This window comes from Chenopodium quinoa, unplaced genomic scaffold, assembly GCF_001683475.1.
Source record: "Chenopodium quinoa cultivar QQ74 unplaced genomic scaffold, ASM168347v1, whole genome shotgun sequence".
Lineage (NCBI taxonomy): Eukaryota > Viridiplantae > Streptophyta > Magnoliopsida > Caryophyllales > Amaranthaceae > Chenopodium > Chenopodium quinoa.
Genome location: NW_018744878.1, coordinates 195075 through 214169, shown reverse-complemented (window position 1 = coordinate 214169; position 19095 = coordinate 195075). Strand labels below are relative to the sequence as shown.

At 34.0% G+C, this 19095-nt stretch overlaps 3 protein-coding genes across 3 annotated transcripts; all 3 read right to left on the bottom strand.

The window, feature by feature from the left end:
• Positions 1-5223: 5223 nt before the first annotated feature.
• Positions 5224-6156, bottom strand: LOC110705805 (FBD-associated F-box protein At4g10400-like). The gene has a single exon (XM_021883739.1). The coding sequence runs from the start codon at positions 6154-6156 to the stop codon at positions 5224-5226; it is 933 nt and encodes a 310-aa protein (XP_021739431.1).
• Positions 6157-9225: 3069 nt separating this feature from the next.
• LOC110705804 (FBD-associated F-box protein At5g18780-like) lies at positions 9226-10806 on the bottom strand. Its single transcript, XM_021883738.1, has one exon. The coding sequence runs from the start codon at positions 10804-10806 to the stop codon at positions 9226-9228; it is 1581 nt and encodes a 526-aa protein (XP_021739430.1).
• A 1822-nt stretch (positions 10807-12628) lies between these two features.
• On the bottom strand, positions 12629-16633 carry LOC110705803 (putative disease resistance protein RGA1). Its single transcript, XM_021883737.1, has 3 exons — positions 16094-16633; positions 13857-15959; positions 12629-12724 (listed from the first exon to the last, which is right to left on the bottom strand). Exons 1-3 carry the CDS (start codon positions 16631-16633, stop codon positions 12629-12631), a joined length of 2739 nt encoding a protein of 912 aa, XP_021739429.1.
• Between the last annotated feature and the right edge of the window lie 2462 nt (positions 16634-19095).

Below are 19095 nucleotides of genomic sequence, written 5' to 3'. Positions count from 1 at the left end.
ATTGGCGTCTGGCGCTAGCCACTGGTCCTGGCGCCAATGAGCCAGGGCTGGCGCCAAGGTGGTTTTGCGAACTTCAGACTCTGTTTTGATAAATTATCTTTTTTGGATGTTTTTCTCTATAAATATCGTATCAAAAACTCCGGTTTCAATCATCAACAATCACCAACATTCACCAATTCTCCTTATTCTTAAGTCTTCACCAACTCTCATCAAGATTTTCTTGATTATTCTCCTTATTTTTCTAAACTTTACTTTTTCATACAAAATTCTGCATTCACAAGATCTTGATACACCTAGCCATATTCGAAGTTGCCTTCGCCCTAGACGTGAAAGGTTTTAATTTCTGAGGGTTTGGTCCCAAATCTCTCTTTCAATTATTTAATTTAATTGCTTTGTTTATTGTTTTCCTTGAAGTTACTGACGTGTGTATTTTGTTATTAGAAAGAGGTACGAGGCATCCAAGTAAGTACTTTAAGGGATTTTATTGATTAATTGATATTATGATGTAGAAATAATGTTTACATTGTTATTATGATATTCCTAGTATCGTGTCTAGGGTGTTTTTAATATTAAGCATGATTAAAAATATGATGCTTCCTATGTTCTTTCTAACATTTATGATTATGATTGATAATGATTATTTATTATGTTGCTTGATATGCATATTATTATATATTGTTATTGCTTGATCACCTTTTATTGCAGGTTAAAGGGAATTGGTATTTGCAATCACGCTTAATAAGATTATTAATAATCTTGTTTAGGGTTAATTGTGATTATAATTCAAGTGATCGCCAATAATAAATTTGTATGTGCATTAATATTCAACCAACATAGATTAAACAGGTTTAGGGTTAATCCTATTGATTGCATGTTAATCTATGTTGGTTGAATATAAATGCACAAACAAAACTATTATTGGCGATCACTTGAAATTATAATCACATTAACCCTAAACAAGATTATTAATTATCTTATTAAGCGTGATTACAAGTACAAATTCCCTTTAAACATGCATAAAAGGCGTGATCAAGCAATAACAATAAATATCAAGCAACATAATAAGTAAATATCATAAATAAAATAATCAAAATAATAATTATCATAATTATAATAATAATCATGTAATTATAATAACAATTATAGCAATAATAAAATTATAATCACAATCAAAACAATCATAAATCATATTAAAGCATAATAAAAATAGCAAGATCCTAGACATGATACTAACAAGATTAATAACAAACCCTATCATGTCACTAAGCAATACCAATCAAATCTTTAACCATAACATGATACTAACAATCCTAAATATTAGGAAGAGAATAAAAGACATCGCAGGAATCATAATAAGCATATTTGATATTATAACCTTTTCCCTAAACATGATACTAGGAATATCATAATAACAATTTAAACATGATTTCTACATCATAATATCAATTAAAACCATTAAAGCACTTACTTTGATGCCTCGTACCTCTTTCTAATAACAAAATACACATGTTAGTAACTTCAAGGAAAATAATAAACAAATAATTGAATTAAATAATCGAAAGAGAGATTTGGGACCAAACCCTCAGAAATTAAACCTTTCACGTCTAGGGCTAAGGCAACTTCGAATATGGCTAGGTGTTTCTAGATCTAATGAATGCGGAATTTTGTATGTAAAAGACTAGTTAGAAAAGAGAAAGAGAAGGATGAATGATTAAAGAGAAGAGAATGAGAGAGTTGATGAATGAAAACTGGTTGTAGAAAAGCTGGTTATTGATGAATGAAAACGGAGTTTTTACGACGTTATTTATAGAGAAAATCAGCCAAAAAGATAAATATCAAAACAGAGCATCTGGCGCACCAAAAACAGAGTTGTCGCCAACATTAGGCTATTGGCGCCAGGCGCCAATACTGTTTTTGACGCGTTTTCTAAAATCAGATAAATTTTGCCTTACAGGAGAATAAAATCGTATCTTTTCCTCAAAAATGTTCTTTGATTTTAATTAAAACTCTGAAAAGTCAACAAAAGTCAATTTATCAATGCTAATTGAATTAGGAATGAAAAGAACCTTCTAGAAGAATCTAGAAGACTAAAACCATTCCTAATTGCATTAGGTTTGATAAATCATATTAGGCCCTCTCCAAGATCATTGGGCCGCATATAAGGCTCAAACCGGGCCCAGTTTAGTAAATTGGCCATAACTTCCTCATTATTCATCGGAATTGGGTTTATAATATATCGTTGGAAAGCTCTCGTCAAGCCCCATCCAACTACACTACTATTGGACCCATATCATGGATAAACCAAACTGGATTGACTGTTTTCTTAAAATAAGTTTTCAAAAACAGAGAGAAGAGAAAAGAAATTAAAACTATCCGCAACACTAAACTTTCCACACTTTCACTTCATTTGATTATGATTCGACGTGAAAGATACTCATCACTGGGCTTGGTTTTGGAGAGACACAAATGGGTGTCTACAGGAGTATTTTAAATAAGAATCAAATATGAAACCTTACAAAAATCATAAATTGAAAATAGATATTAGTTTTGAAAGACTAACCGCAAAACAATATAAAGTAGCAAAGCTTACGAGGAGGTTCACGTTGAAAAGAAGGAGCCAGATCTTGCAGAAGCCATATCTCATAGTATATAACTCCAAATTGGGTGATTCTTGAGCCTAAACTCAAGAATCACCTGAGAGGAACAACTTTGTCTCAAACAACAAAAGGCTAAAAATGATCAGAAGTGGTTGAAAAATGGCCTGGAACATATACGGGGTGAAGTAGTCCGAAAATGGGAGGAAGAAAGAAGAAAAGAAGGATGAAGCTTTAAGAGCAAGAGACTTTTGGGTTAAATTGGCTGAACTTTGGTTCTATTTATAGAATTTGAGAACTTGGGGATCAAGTATTCAAGCTTGTAGAGGATGTTTATGAGGTCATGCTATTGACATCATGTATGATGTCAACAACTTGGAGGTCAAGTATTCAAGCTTGTAAAGGAAGTTTGTGACTTTGGTCATGCTTTAGGAGTAAGAAATGGACTTAGGTCCTTTGACTTGGAGCAAAGAAATACTCAAAGTAGAAAAATCTTATTTTCGGCTACTAAATTCCCGGCTTGCATATCAAAATCTTTTATAAAACATAATTTTAACAAAGTGATTTTCGTAAATTAAACTAAATAAAATTCTTTTGTATCACTTTAAAATATAAAAATATGTATTATTAATAAAGTATGACGTATTCAAGTCAAAACATAATTAATATTTCATAAAACGGGTTTAAAAATACGGGGTATTACATAATTGCAAATAACAATGACTAATAAAAAAAAGGTAAAAATAGACCAAAAATATTAGGAAATTTTGTGTAGAACTACCCTAAAGATAGGATCATTTGTAAACAACTACCCATTTTTTTATTTGTTTAAAACTATTCACAAGTTACAAAACGTTTGGGTAGTACTATCAATTAACGTTTTCCATCCAATTAAGACGTTATTGGTCTCACTTTTTTCACTTAATTAACTCCCCTAATTACCTTCTCTCTCCTCCCTAATTAACTTCCTCTCCATTCTCACTCAAAAATCCAAAAGATTATACTCAATGAATGGAACACAAATTCTCAATTATTCAAGTAATGTTTCACACTTTTCTTTTAATTCATTGTTTATTGTATTTGTATACAAGTTTAAATTGAATGCAATTAACATAATTAGGGTGTAAATTAGGGATTTGGATTAGGGTATATGGGTTCAAATAAATTTGGGGTATTTGATTTCTAGGGTTTAGAGGTTCAATTGAGTTCTAGATTTCATTTATTTTGACTTTGAGATTGAATTAAATTGCATTATAATTACTAATTGGCCATTGTAGTTGGTAGGATGTCTAATTGGCCATTGTAATTTATAGGATGCCTAAATTTGAGGGTTTTAATTTCTAGGGTTTAGGGAAAGTTAATTAGGGAAGGGAGAAGGTAATTAAGGGGGTTAATTAAGTGGGAAAAGTGAAAAAGTGGACCCCATTAACGTTTTTTTGGACGGAAAATGTTAATGGTAGTGTTACCAAAACTTTTCTTAACTTATAGGTAGTTCTTAACAAATAAAAAAAAAAAAACGGGTAGTTATTCACAAATGACCCTATTTTTAGGGTAGTTCTAGACAAAACTTCCAAAATATTAAAAACATATACTCAAAAGGTTAAATTAAAATGGCAACTTGATGCAATTTTCGGGCCACACACTAGTTAATCATTAACAAGAGGGATATGAAAGTACATCAAAGAAAAAAAAAAAACAATATATGCACATCAAATTGGAATCAATTCAAGCAGTCAAATATATGAAGGTACAATGAAGAAAAAAAAAACTCAATGTACCGTTAATTAGCGTATTTGACCTTCGACATCATGTTTCCTCACTCGATAACTTGTATTTACCAGAAAACACAACCTAGATCAACACATCTACTTAACCAAATATGCTTTCTGAAATGCATCTAGCAACTCGATCGATCTCATTGCATCATCATTCCCCTCAAGACACATTGTAATCGTTTTGACTTTTGCGCCTTCTCTTATTGATCGGTTAGGTACACAATCAACAACAAAACCAAAGGAAAGTTGGCACTTATTGGTCCCTATAATAAAAAGTGACGGAAGGAGTAGACAGTCAAACCTTACGTGTTTGCTCGAATTTTGGACTGGCTTTTGAAAAACCAGAAGTAGCTACAAAAATGTCAATCAACCATGGCCAACTGACATTATGGTTTCCGATTTTGAAAAGATTACTTGATAATGTAATAAACCTACCCGAAAACACAACCTCACACGTCGATGAGCTCCTTGGAAGCTTAAACAAGGAACTACAGAACATACGTTCTACTTGTTCAGACGATCTATCACTCCAGCAAACATTTAAGTTTTGCAGTACTTTTGCACTACCTAGAATGTACCTTACAAACTCGACCCAACCGTCACTCCCACCACGTCCCTTTATCTTCATTGTCTTGAGCTTAGTTATTAAACAACTTGGTACAATGTCCGGTGTGTGCCAAATTCTCTGATCCTCTAGGCGCAAATACACCGTAACGAGGATCACCCAAAGATGCTCTAAGTTGGGGAAGCATTGTATCGAAACCAACAATTCATTGCAACCCCTTAATACCAAACCCATTAAAGGTCACTTTCAGACGGACTATATTAGAATACATGGGCGGATTTAAATTCAACTAAGTGAATATATTCATTTGCCACTTCTTCACCACTAGCTCAAGTTTCCTAATACTAGACATTCCTTTGAAAAATTCGGAGAACCGGTGAAGCTCCAACTCATCACTATTGCCTTCAAATCCCGTATACTTCCTCATCAATAAGTCGATTCTCGCTTTGACTAATTTTGTTGGATTAGTACAAAATCTATAAGGTAAAACGCAACCATATGTTACAAGGTTAGTTAATTGGGGTGCATCGATAGAGAAATCCGGATAGACACCCGGCGTCGAATTTACATGGTAAGGGAACAATCCCAATACCAGTGACTTTAAATTGGGGAAAAATATATTCATCGATGGCATTGCATTTAGAGGCTGTTTAGTAGCCCTTAGAGTTAAATCCTCTAATAATGGAGAAGATTTATGTAACGAATGTAACCAAGGTGGCAGATAATTGAGAAATCGTAGCGAAAGCTTCTTCAAGTTCGGAAGTTGAATATCGACAGCTTCATATACATCCTCCCTTTTAAACGGACCACACAAATCTAAAACCACAATAGATCGACAATTAAGCAAACAATCAGGTATCGGAAATAATACATCGCTAATGACCTGTTGCACGTTTCGACGGCAATTATCACGAATACATGATTGTAATTCCTTACTGTAATCATGCTTATGGTGTAGGACCTCAAGTTTGAATACGTCGAGTTTCGGGGAAGTCAGATGTCGTAGGATGTTACTGAGTCTGTGTGTAGAAGGAGTCGTGCGGAATTGAATGCGAGTGACGCCAGTCCAGAGGTGGCGCCAACGGTGGGATAAGACGGAGGTTGAAATGGCGGATGTGATTGAAAGGCGAGATATGATTTCGGTGAGGATATCGTCTGGAAGTGAGCTCAATCGATCTTGGCCTCGGCCTTCGTGGTTGATATTGCGGTATGTAGACTCCATCTATATGCAATTTTGATCACTCTCTCTAAATATTGAGGGTTTATATTTTATATGGATAAAAAAAAAAATTCTTCTATTAAGAATAAATTTTTTTTTTTGGAAATTTTGTGAAAAACTACCTATTACATTTAAGAATTTGCGAGAAACTACCTATTATAAAAAATGTTGTAATTTACTACCTAAAATTTGAAAAATGTTGTAATTTACTACCTGTTGCCGGATTTTGTAGTTTGACCCGTTTACTCCGGCGTTGACTTTGTCACGTGCTACTCACGTGATACTTAATGAAGCTTTCTTTCCCAAATTTTCCCCAAATTGCTTCCCACTAATCCCTAATTCCACGATTTTTTCCCAGAAATCCCCAATTTGACTTTGAAGGCGATTTTTTTGAGCCAATCTCCTCCTCTATTGTGCGCGATTGAGGTAATTGTTGTTTAATTAAGTTTTTTTTTAATGAATTTCGATTGAAACCCTCTATTAATTGCTGGTTTTGTTCTCAAAGATCCGTTCCCATGAATTTAGGGTTTATTTAAAACGAAAATTGTGAATTACAGGTGCACGAATGTCTTCTTCTTCCAAAGTCAAGTGCAAGTGTGGAATTCCCATTGCTAGGGTGATGTCGTGGACTCATGAAAACCCAGGGAGGAAGTTTGAAGCTTGTAAGTTTTATAATCCTGAAACTAATCAGAGGGGTTGCAAATTCTTTCGTTGGGTAATTGAAGACGATGAACAGTGCCAATTTCGTACTTGAAAATGAAATTACAGTGAGAAAAATTACCAAATTAAGTTACTTGAGGGAACTAATTGAATGCGCTGGTGAATTCGCCATTAATTTTCATCAGAGCTCTGCACATCAATCAAATCAGGTTGGTTGAGGGAGTCGTATTGAAGGAGATGGAGTAATTAGGGCACAGTGATTTTTCAAAAATTTCGTGGGAAGCAATTTGGGGAAAATTTGGGAAAGAAAGCTTAATTAAGTATCACGTGAGTAGCACATGACAAAGTCAACGCCGGAGTAAACGGGTCAAACTACAAAATCCGGCAACAGGTAGTAAATTACAACATTTTTCAAATTTTAGGTAGTAAATTACAACATTTTTTTTAATAGGTAGTTTCTCGCAAATTCTTGACTATAATAGGTGTTTTTTCACAAAATTTCCTTTTTTTTTCGTGATAAACTTTCAATGTTTTCTATATACTACTTGATAAACTTCGTAGTATATACGGATGAAGCCCGTGCGATGCACGCTTGTTTGAATTTTTTAAAATATTTTTTTATATACATATTTATGTGTTAAAATTTGTTATATATTTAGATATAATTCCTGATATCAAAAGATAATATTTTATATGTAATTAATTTAAATCGGGAAATTTCATTCGCCAATTTTGCCTACGTGTCATTTAAATTATTTAATTCTAAAAGAAATTAATAATCTCGTATTTAATTGGTTACCACTTAAATGTATTACTATCCTACCTGGCACGCCGAAGAAATTAAATCCTACGCGACTCTCTAAAAACTCGGGAAAAAAATCCCCTATATATAACTCAAGTAAAATTTGTTTTTATAAGTACATCAAAATAATTCTTTTCCTTTAAAAAAAAATAAAAATTAATAGAAGTATTCTTTTTGTTTTATTATTTTTTTTTATCTAATATCTATATAAAAAAAAAGTGACCCTTTTTTTTTTTACAAAGCGACCCATATTTTCACAAAAGTGACCCTTTTTTCTTACAAAAGTGCTCCATTTTTTTTTAACAAAAGTGACCTATATTTTACCAAAAGTTACTTTTTTTTTTTTTTTTTTTACAAAAGTGACCCCTTTTTTTTTTTCACAAAAACAGAGTATCAAAATAAAACACAAAATGCAAAAGTTTTTGTTCTATAAATATGCTTGATCACTAATCGCCAAAAATACCCACCGCCAAACCACCAACCGGAATCCCACCCACCCACCCACCCACCCAGCCAACCCAAAACCCCATTAACCCAAGCCAACCTCAAGACTATTCGAAAACCCACCAAACCCGACATTGGGTTCGACGCGAAATTGGAGCAGGGATCGGAGTTCGACACGAATCAGGGGATGGAGGAGGTCAGCGATGCCAGAATTGGGGGATGGGGGGAGGTCAACGACGCTGGAATTGGGGGATGGGGGTGGTCAACAAGGTCGAAATCGGGGGAGGGGGGGGGGACGCCGGATCCTTGGGAGAAGCTAAGGGAGTTCGACGGTCGGCAGTTGGGAGTGGCGACAGGGTTGGTGGTTTGGCGGTGGGTGTTTTTCTCGGCGGAGGTGCGACTGATTTCGGCGTTGACTCCATTGCTTAGAGTTGATGAAGTTGCCCAGCCATGTTGGCCATTGGCATTTTCATGGGTAACATTAGTAAGTAGGCTAAGGCATGAAGATCAAAACTTCCTACAACCAATATATATACTTAACACTAAAAATTTTCTCGCCTAAATGCAAGGATGATGTCATCTTTATTTATTATTTTTTTTAATTTTTTTTGTAGAGTTATCATATTTAACAATTTTGAAATTTGAAACATAGAAGCTTTTTAAATTACAACTAAAAACTATGAATTCATCCTACAAAAAATAAAATAATTGTAAATAGCACACTAATAAATGGGCTCCTATATTAAAATATGTATTAGACCATGTTGAGCATGTATTATATCATGATTTTGATGAAAATTTAAAATTTTAAAATTACAAATATATTTGTACAAGATAATTCATATTAATATTATTTATCCATTTATTTAAATGTACAAATTATAAAAATAGATTTTACATATAAACCGTGCATCGCAAACCTAGTTAATACATAAATTAAGAAAGATACGAATGAAAAATCAAAGCATAAAATTTGATATATACTACTTAAAAGTATTTCTCTTGTCTAAGTGACTAAATGTAGCAATTCAATTGGAGTCATTGATTTGCTCGTTCTATTAGTATGTAGTGATAAGGCATTTGGTCTTTAACTAATCATTCTATTGATGAAATCAATTAATCAAAGCAATAAGGGATATGCACACATACATACCAAAGGAATAAAACTATATGTGTTCATCATATTGGAATGGAGACAAATCGGAATCGAATAGTACATAGTCGGCCGTATCTTCTATGTTTGCTTGAGTACTGAATTGTCGTTTGGTTAACCACAAGTAGCACCAAAAAATGTCAATCAACCATGGCCTATAATTGACATTATGGTTTCCGATTTTGAATACATTACTTGATAATCCTTTAACAAACCTACCCGAAAACACAACCTCACAATTCAATGAGCTCCTTGGAAGCTTAAACAAGGATTTACAGAACTTATGTTCGACTCGTTCAGGCAAATTATGAACCAAGCAAACATTTAAGTTTTGCAAAACTGTTGCTTTACCTAGAATGTACCTTAGAAACTCGATCCAACAATTATTCCTACCAAATCCCCTTATCGATATCGATATTATCTTGAGCTTACTTATTAGACAACTTGGTACAACATTTGGTGCACACCAAGTATTCTGCTCTCTTTCGCGACGATTTACTATCACCCAAAGATGCTCTAAGTTGGGGAAGCGTTGCAACGAAACCACAAAACTAGTGCAATCATTAAGACTAAACCCACACAAGGTCACTTCAAGCCGGACTAAATTAAAAAACATGATGGGCGGATTCAGATTCAAGTAAGTGAACATATTCCTTTGCCCCTCCATCATCACCACTAGCTCAAGGTTGCTAACACTAGACATTCCTTTGAAAAATTCGGGAAACCGATGAAGCTCCACCTCAAGGTCTTCATGTCTCAATACATACTTCCTCAAGTTGATACACGCTTTGACTAATGCTGGCGGATTAGTACGAAATCCATAAGGTAAAACGCAACCATATGTTACAAGGTTTGTCAATTTGGGTGCATCGATAGAAAAAATCGAATTGATACCCGGCGTTTGCTCTACATTATAAGGGAACAACCCTAACTCCAATGACTTTAAATTCGGGAAAATTATGTTAATTAAGGGTATTGTACTTATAGACTGCATAAAGTGTACAGAAGATGCGAGAGTTAAATCTTCTAATAATGGAGAAGATTTATGTAAAGACCCTAACCAATGAGGTATAAAAGTAAGAAATCGTAACGAAAGCTTTTTCAAGTTCGGAAGTTGAATATCAGCAGCTTTGTATTCGTACTTCATTTCATACGGACCATACAAATCCAAAATCACAAGAGATCGACAATTAAGCAAGCAATCAGGCATCGGAAAGAATATATTGCTGATAACTTGTTGCACCTTTCGACGGCATATATCATGAATACATGATTCAAATCCATCATCTTCTTCTTTATCATGCCAGTAGATTCTTCGTGAGACCTTAACTTTGAATACGTCGAGTTTCGTTGAAGTCAGATGTCGTAAGATACAACTGAAGTTGGGTATTATTGTAGGTATTTTAGTAGTGTGGAATTCAAAGCGAGTGATGCCAGTCCAGAGGTGGCGCCATCGATGGGATAAGACGGAGGTGGTGACTGCGGAATTGATTGGAAGGCGGGAGAGGATTTCGGTGAGGATATCGTCTGGAAGTGAGCTCAATCGATCTTCGCCTCCGCCCTCGTGGTTGGGGTTGCAGTTTGCCGACTCCATATTTGTGCTATGTGTAATTGCAATTGCAATTGCAATTGTACTTTCATATATATAGAATAAAATCAATCGAGTTTGTATGCAATCTATTTATGTTAAGATATGATTTTTGATTTGATATTATCCAGATATATTAGTTGCCATATAGAGATGTGTTAAGATTTGGATATTTGATCATATATAGCTAGGATTCTCTACTTATTTATTTCTATTATTGTACTCTATATATTTGGCCAAGAGCCTCAATACAAAGCGAGTGTTTTCAGCATAATTATTTTACAATTTAGATGATCAAACGTTTGTTGAATGAGGGCATTATAATCCGTAACAAACAAGATATATTATTGTGTAAGGTTAAAATTTTAAAAGATTAAAAAAAAAAGAGTTTTAATCTATCTAATATATATAAAGGGGACCCGAGTTTTAGGATTTAATTTTCTTATTACGCCATGTAAGATTATAAATTTAAGTTATAACCCATTAAATAAGAAATTATTAATTTCTTTTACAATTAAATAATTCAAATGTCATGTAAGCAAAATTGACGTATGAGATACTAAAGTTTAAATTAATTAAATACAAAATATTATCTTTTGAGATTAAGAATTTTATCTAATATTTTAAATCTAATATAATAACAAAAATCACATAAATATGAAAAATATTTTTTTTTAAAAATACTAACAAACCGTGCATCACACGGACTTCATCCAATTTAATTTATTTTAATAAACTTACAATTTTTACTAAATAAGAAAAATCTGGGACATTGTTGCACACAAATTCAATTGTGCCAAATTTTGTATTTATAAAGGTAAAATCATCAAGAGAATGTTTATGTGTATAAAAAAAAAAGAAGAGTATGTTTATGTGAGAGTTAATAACTAGTGAGTACTAAATAAGTAGCTTAATTACTCGAAAATCAAATACTAGAAACTAAGGGTGTTAAAAGAAGTGATAACTATGATACCTTATACTTCTATGAAAGATACCAGACAGAAGATGCTCCATCCTAACCTTCAGAAATGCTCAAGATTGTACAATTGAAAAATTTTCAAGTCGCTTACTAACTGAGAAGACAACTCGGAAGAAGAAGGAATCCTAAGATCTACCTTCACCTATAAACAAACTGTGTTAACAATAAACACCACATCAGATCAGATCACCAATATATAGTATTCATCAAGTAGCAAGGAACTAAATGAGTTGACAATCTATATTTAAGAAAAGATATGATGTAAGGCAAGGCCTCGTGCAATCCAATTCAGATGCTAATACTCAAAGACAAGATATATTTACAGTGCAGGCTGCATTATTGTGCGGAGTAAATGGGAATTAATCAACATAAACATGTACACACTACCAAACCTTAATATTATGAATCAACTATCCAAGAGTTCAGTGATCATGTTGCCTGCACTACCGAACTTTCTACTTTCAAACATATATAAAGGCAATGAGTAAGCTGAAACATGAAAGAGGCCAAGTTAATAAGTTCAATCTCATTTCATTGAAAGTATAGTTGATCCCCATAATATGAAACATGGATAATGGAAACAAGAGCATAGTTGAATAGATAAAGTAAGTTCAGATTCACAGTATTTATTTGAAATAAAAAAGGATTAATCAGTTAGAATGATTGTATTAATTGGTTAGAATGATTGAACGAAGGATATCTGTGTAAGAGATAATAGGTAAACATTAAGAATATACAAGAAGCAGAGTGTGTTAAAGAAGGGATCACCATGAGTCCATGACAAGCCATCCTCAGATCAAGTACCTCCTTTTCTTCTATAATAGGCTTATAATAAAGGTAAACTCTAGGTTAGAACATTTGGATATGAGTGCCTAGATAACACTTTATAGCAGACTGCATCAAATTTGGCAGAAGTACAGAAGTCTCCAGACCCTTCATAGCAGACTGCATCAGCAAAAAAAAAAAGTCATCAAATTACCAGTATATGAGCTTATCTCAACAATTCCTTAATCTCCCTTGTAGTTGGATATATTAGCAAATACTTTTCATCTCAAAGTCTCAAACTAGGGTTGTGTAAGAATATCTCAACTATGATCTCTTCTGGAAGCATCTTCAACTGTTCTTGATCAAAAATTTTTTGCAGACATTGTATAAAAGGCTTGAATTTGATCTTGGTTCAACTATCATTTTATTAGTTGACGTTTGTTTTAAGTTTTTTTGACAACAATGTATCTATATAAGATTATTTTATTTGGTAGTATATACAAAATCAAATAAAATATGTCCTTTTTTTTAACAATTGAAATGATTTTATTTCTTTTTTTTTTTCTATTGGTTTTTCGGCTGTTATTGATAAGCAACGATTACTTACCTTTGCAAGACTTGATGAGTCAAAAAAAAAATTTCATGAGTTCATGACCTTCAGTCAGGTTAGCCCTACCCCTCAAAGTATTATACTAGAGTAATGACATCAACTAAGAGATAACAGTGACATAATCTCAATCGAACGAAGAAAGCATGCAAGAAAATTTGAATAGTAGTGTCATACAAATTATGCAACTCTGTCTTCAAGAAACTCAGCAACCAGAAAAATCCACAATAATGTAGAAAGGATGCTACTTGAGTAAGAATTACATACTGCTTCACAGAGGAAAGAAGTCATTGTAGAGGTGGTGGGCATTGTACAAGTGGATAAAATAAAGGTAGTAAGAATCACAGGAAACAAAGAATGAGAGTTTCTTCTTCATTTACACAGAGCAATGTATGCAATCCTAAAGACTACAGATACACTAATTATTACGATTTGTTAATCTAATTTCACGACATAGATTAAAAAATTCAATAGGTTACCTAATCACAATGAAACTAGACAAAGAAACTATTATTGAACCCAAATACAATCTTAGGGATGTGTTGAATATGGGGCCAATCTTCTCCAGTGGATTTTTGGCATCTTTCTTTTAGGCGTGCTGAGTAATAATGAAATTGAAGTTCCCATTGATTCCAGTTCTGTGCAATCCCAAATATTAAGGGATTCAAGGGCAGTCAAGTAGCTTATCCAAATGGGCAGTTCTACCATCTCAGAGACACCACTCAATGTCAAGGAGCGGAGGGAGTGACAAAAGGGAAGCTCTCTTGATGGCACTACAGCTAGTACAGATAGACTTGAATTAGAGCATTGTATAATTTTTAACACCTCCAAGGCAGAGAGACAAGCAAAATTCTTGATGGCTTTATTCGCGCCACTCTGAAAATGCAGCGAATCAAGCCATGCCAAGTTGTCTATTTTAACCTTCTTGAAATTGGAACTGATGTCGATTATTTCCAATCTGTCATTGAAATTGGTTAATCCTAGGTGTCCCAATGCAGGACACTCCAGTATACCAGTTAAGTTTGGGCAATTCTCCACATATAACATTTTCAAATGAGGAAACCTTATTTGTCCCAAATTTTGTAGATTCCAACAATCGTAAAACTTTATCTGAACAAGATTGGGGAGAAAAGTTGCTAGGCGATCTTCCCTTGGCCAGCGTGGCATTCTCACGCCATGATATCCATACACATATAACTCCCTGAGATTAGAAGGTGGCTGCAACATTTTCATCACCGCTTCATCATACTCCTCCCTTCCCTCTGACTCCTCATCACTGTCATCGACATCAAAGATTAAATTTACTTTTTTGAGATGTTCCTTGTTAATCAGGCACCCTTCCTCCCTTCTTTCATTTATGTTATAAGTGCTTGCACTTGCTTTCATAAATCGGATACTGATACGAAGAGAACCTCTCAGGTTTCTTAGAGCTTTTAGATCTTCTAGCCCATCAAACACCTCCTTCTTACTTGTTCCCCCTACCACAAACTCATTAAGAGTGTGAAGGCAAGTCAACATACCTATGCCTCTTGGCATATACCTTAGCTTATTACAATCTTGTAAAGCCAAGACCCTCAACTTAACCATCTTCCCCAAACCTTTTGGCAACTCCTTCAAATTAATACAAGATCTAAAGTCTAAAGTCTGGAGATTATATAGTTTTGTAATTGACCCCAGAATAAATTCTAGACCACTATTGCAGTAGAGGTCTAGATACCTCAAATGTATCAAGTCACCTATTGAGCCCGGCAAACTCTTGATCCTTGATCTACTCAAGTCCAAAGCCCTTAAACATTTCCAATTAGCTACTAATAAATCCACACAAAGATGATCCATCGAGAAAAATCCATTCAAAAATTTTGTTTGAATAAATGAGCGTATATGGGTCTTATTAGAAAGATAATTTAAAGATTTACCTTGTACAATAAGATGTCGTACTTTTTTGTCCATGTTCCCATTCATGGCTTTCACCGTGCATATCTCCTTTCCCACGACTTCTTGAGCAACATCATGCATTAAATCATGTACCTTACATGACATAATATTACCATCTTCATCTTTGCTCACGTCTTGGAAAAAACATCTCCGCAACAAAATTGAGAAGTATTCTTCGGCAAGATCTTCCGGACTCTGAGGATCATTAAATGGGATGTAGCCTTGTGCCATCCAAAGCCTAATCAATGTATCCTTCTCCATCACATAATCTTTTGGGAAAATTGCACAGTAGCTAAAACAACTCTTTAATGTAGATTCAAGCTTATAGTAGCTAAGTTTCAATATAGGCATAATACTAACTTGGCTTTCTTTGACTTCTGCTAATCCCAGCTTCTGAATTGAAAGCCACTTGTTTTTTTCTTGCCCGTAGAGAAGACTTCCTACCACTCTAATTGCAAGAGGGACGTTAGCACATTCCTCTACAATACCTTCACCAATATTGACCAAGTCTTCGGGAGGATTGGAGTGTTGTGATCCAAATGCTACTCTTTTAAATAAACATAATGAATCTTCTTTTGACAAGCCTTTTAGCTCGTGCCTTAGACCATCTCCTAAAATTTGTGCAGTTACATGTGAACGTGTTGTAACCACAACCCAACTTCCTTTCCGACCTTCCATCAAATATTGCTTTAATGTATGCCATCGCTCAAAATTTTCAGTCCATACATCATCCAAAACAAGCAAGTACTTTTTCCCAGCAAGTTGTTCTCGGAGTTTCCTTTGCAACCAATCCATGGTACAACCCTCATTCATCTTATTACCCGTAGCTGAAGCTAGAATATTATCAAGAACCCCTTGCACACCAAGCAACTCCTGATTTTCATCAGCAACACAAGTCCACAACTTTAATGAGAATGCATTTGTGACTCTTGCATCATCATACACAAGTTGTGGGCAAGCGCTGTTTTTCCCAATCCACCAATCCCCACAATAGAAAGGAAAGAAACATCTTGTTGAACATTGGAATCAAGCAACACACCAACAATCTTCTCCAAATCAGGTTCTCTTCCAATGATATCAGCTTCATACACATAAGAACAGGTTTCAAGCCTTCGATTCTTAATAGGCTTGGGATCAATGGTCAAGCTGAACCGCTTATCATAAGCAATAGCATCCAGCTTATTCTTGATCCTCTTAACCCCTTGAGCCATATTGTAAGCAGTACCAAACTTGGTGAAAAGAGAAAGCACACGAACCTTGATACCCTTGGTGAGCTGCTTACGCTGAGCAAGAGTGACAAACTCATCGAAGAGATCATCGGCTTCATAAACAGCATCCTTGAGTTCTTCAATATAGAGCTGTTCTTGTTCGGACAGCACTTGCTTGGCCTCAGCATCCTTGAGCACAGCTTTGATTCTTACGACGGTGGCACGCAGTTCATCAAGTTTGGATTTGTAGCCAGCAATGGAACAAATCTCATTGAGCTGCGAACACTGCAATGCTGCAAACAAAGTTTGAGCTACAGACATGGCCGTTCCAATGTCCATTTCTAGTTCCAGAAATTTTCAGCGAGATACAGAGAGAAAATGAGAGTTTGTGAGAGAAGATGAGAGTTAGAAAGAGAGTTTGTGAGAGAAAGAGTGTGTTTTATTCTTAGTAATGGTGTTCATGACCACTGATAACAAGCTACTAATAGACCAAATTAAAAATGAGAGCAAATTACCCACCCAACATGACATCCGCATTTCATGGCAAAGTTCCACTAAATAATCTTGATTTAAGGTAATATAATGGAAGAACAACTCTGCTTTCAAGAAACTTGTGAATAATGACATGTAACTCCAAATAAAGTACTCTGTAGTTTCCCCTCCAAAAAAAAAAAAAAAGTACTCTGTATTTTATTTTTTTTGGGTTTTTCTAAACTATGCCCCTAAGGCAGTCGAGATTCTAAGGTGTACCCATGCTTTTTCAAATTTCTTAGTTGTGCCCCTCAACTCACTACCATTAATGAATGGTACCCTCTTTGGGACTTCCACGTCACCTAAAGTTAACTATAAATTTAATAAAAAGATGATAAAAGGTAAGGAAATGATACGGAAAAGAAATATTAACCACAACAACCCTAATAATGAAAACTAAAGCCACGAAATCACACTCTCAATTAAATTTTAAACAACTAATAAGGGTATATTTTAGTATTGATAAGAAGTTGAAGGGCACGACTTAGAAATTTGAAAAAGCATGGTACACCTTAGAAACTCAACTACCTTAGGGGTTTAACTTAGAAAAACTTTTTTTTTTTTAAACTAAATTATCTTTATTTTAACTTTGGCGAGTGATGGGTAAGGCCGTATGGGTTATCTTCTCTTGGTTGGCCATATGTTCTAGTGACGAATCACGTGTGGACATGGTGGAATACATGCCTTGTTTAATTGCAACTCTTACTAGGAAGTTGCAATTTAAAGAGTTAAAAATACAGAGTAAAACAAAGCAAATGTCTTTTCCCCTAAAATAAAATACGGGAGAAATTAAAATAACATGTGAATAAGAAAGAGAAATCATAACAATAAGTGCCAAAATCAGAAATCATACCGTAATTTCAGTCCAAACATTGTGAAACAAATCAGGAGCATAACAAGCATTCGGCAATTCCTTAATTGCCCTCTTTGTTGGGTTTAAAAACGGTGATCATCAATCTGAGTTTGGTAGCAAATGCTGTTATTTTGTCAAACAGGTGGTGTGCATTACTATTATATAACTCGGTGAAATACAAGAATGAATATAATTGGGAAAATGAGAGTGGCCTTTTGCTGGGTATTATAAGGTAGGATTGAGATGGGTTTTGATGAATTGGAGTTGAGTAAGAAGGGGTTTCCTTTCATGTCCGATTGGATTTTGAAGTTAGGCAAGACGAAGTACTTAAAAATCTGTACAATCAATAGTATTTCTTAAAAATAAATCAACAATTATGAGTTCATATCTAATGAAAAGTTATTGATTTACTTTAACGTATTTCAACTTGATTTACTTATCACCGTGATTAATTTGTATTCCCTTTTCTCATAACGAATTAACGATAAGGGGTGGAGTTACAATGGTACTTAGTGGTGCACGTGCAATACCAGCCCCAAAATTAACATTTGAAGTTCATTTAATTTTTTTTTTTTAAAAAATCAATCAAAGAGACCACCGTTTATTATAAATAATTGGTCTCTTAGATGCTATCAGTGTTACTCCTGTAGCTTTCTCTTAAATCTCACTGTTTTCTTTTTAAATTAAAAGAGACCGGTTATTATATCTTACAGTAAATAATAGCAATATCACTCCTTTTTTTTCTCGCTGTTCCAACTCTTTTTTTAATTAAAAGAGATCTATTATATCTAACAACTGGTTTCTAAGGTCATTTTACCTTTTTTTGGGCTACTATTAACAGTAATGGGTGTTTATTTGTTTGCTACATGTTATTAGTAGTACTTTCACTCTCTAAGACGGATTTTGTTAGTACTATTTAGTTATAATATGAATTTTTGCAATCAATTTGATTGTAATATAACTATTTATTGAAACTAATTATGAGCTAGACCAAGATTTATTTTCACAGTCGTGGTCAATAATTTGAAGGTGACTCACCATGCCGAAAATCCTGAAATATCCATTAATAAATGATAATCTTTTAAAACAAAACCCAACCTTGAAGTCAAATAAAAATAAAAAATTAAAAAAAAAAACAGCCTTGAATATGCTATGTAACATATGTTGCTTATGATGTGTACATTATTCTTGCTGTACATCATTGGAAGTTAAATGAAACGTAACAAATAAATTGGAACATTTAAATTAAGTTTGAATAAATAAATTTAAATAGAGATAATGATATTTAAACGGAAAAAAAATACATGTGAAACATTTTGTTTAATTCTATAAAACAATTCATTAAAATAAGGCAATAAAAGTACAAATTTTTTCAAATGTGTTCAGATGTTAGTACTCGAAGTCAATGTAAGCAAAT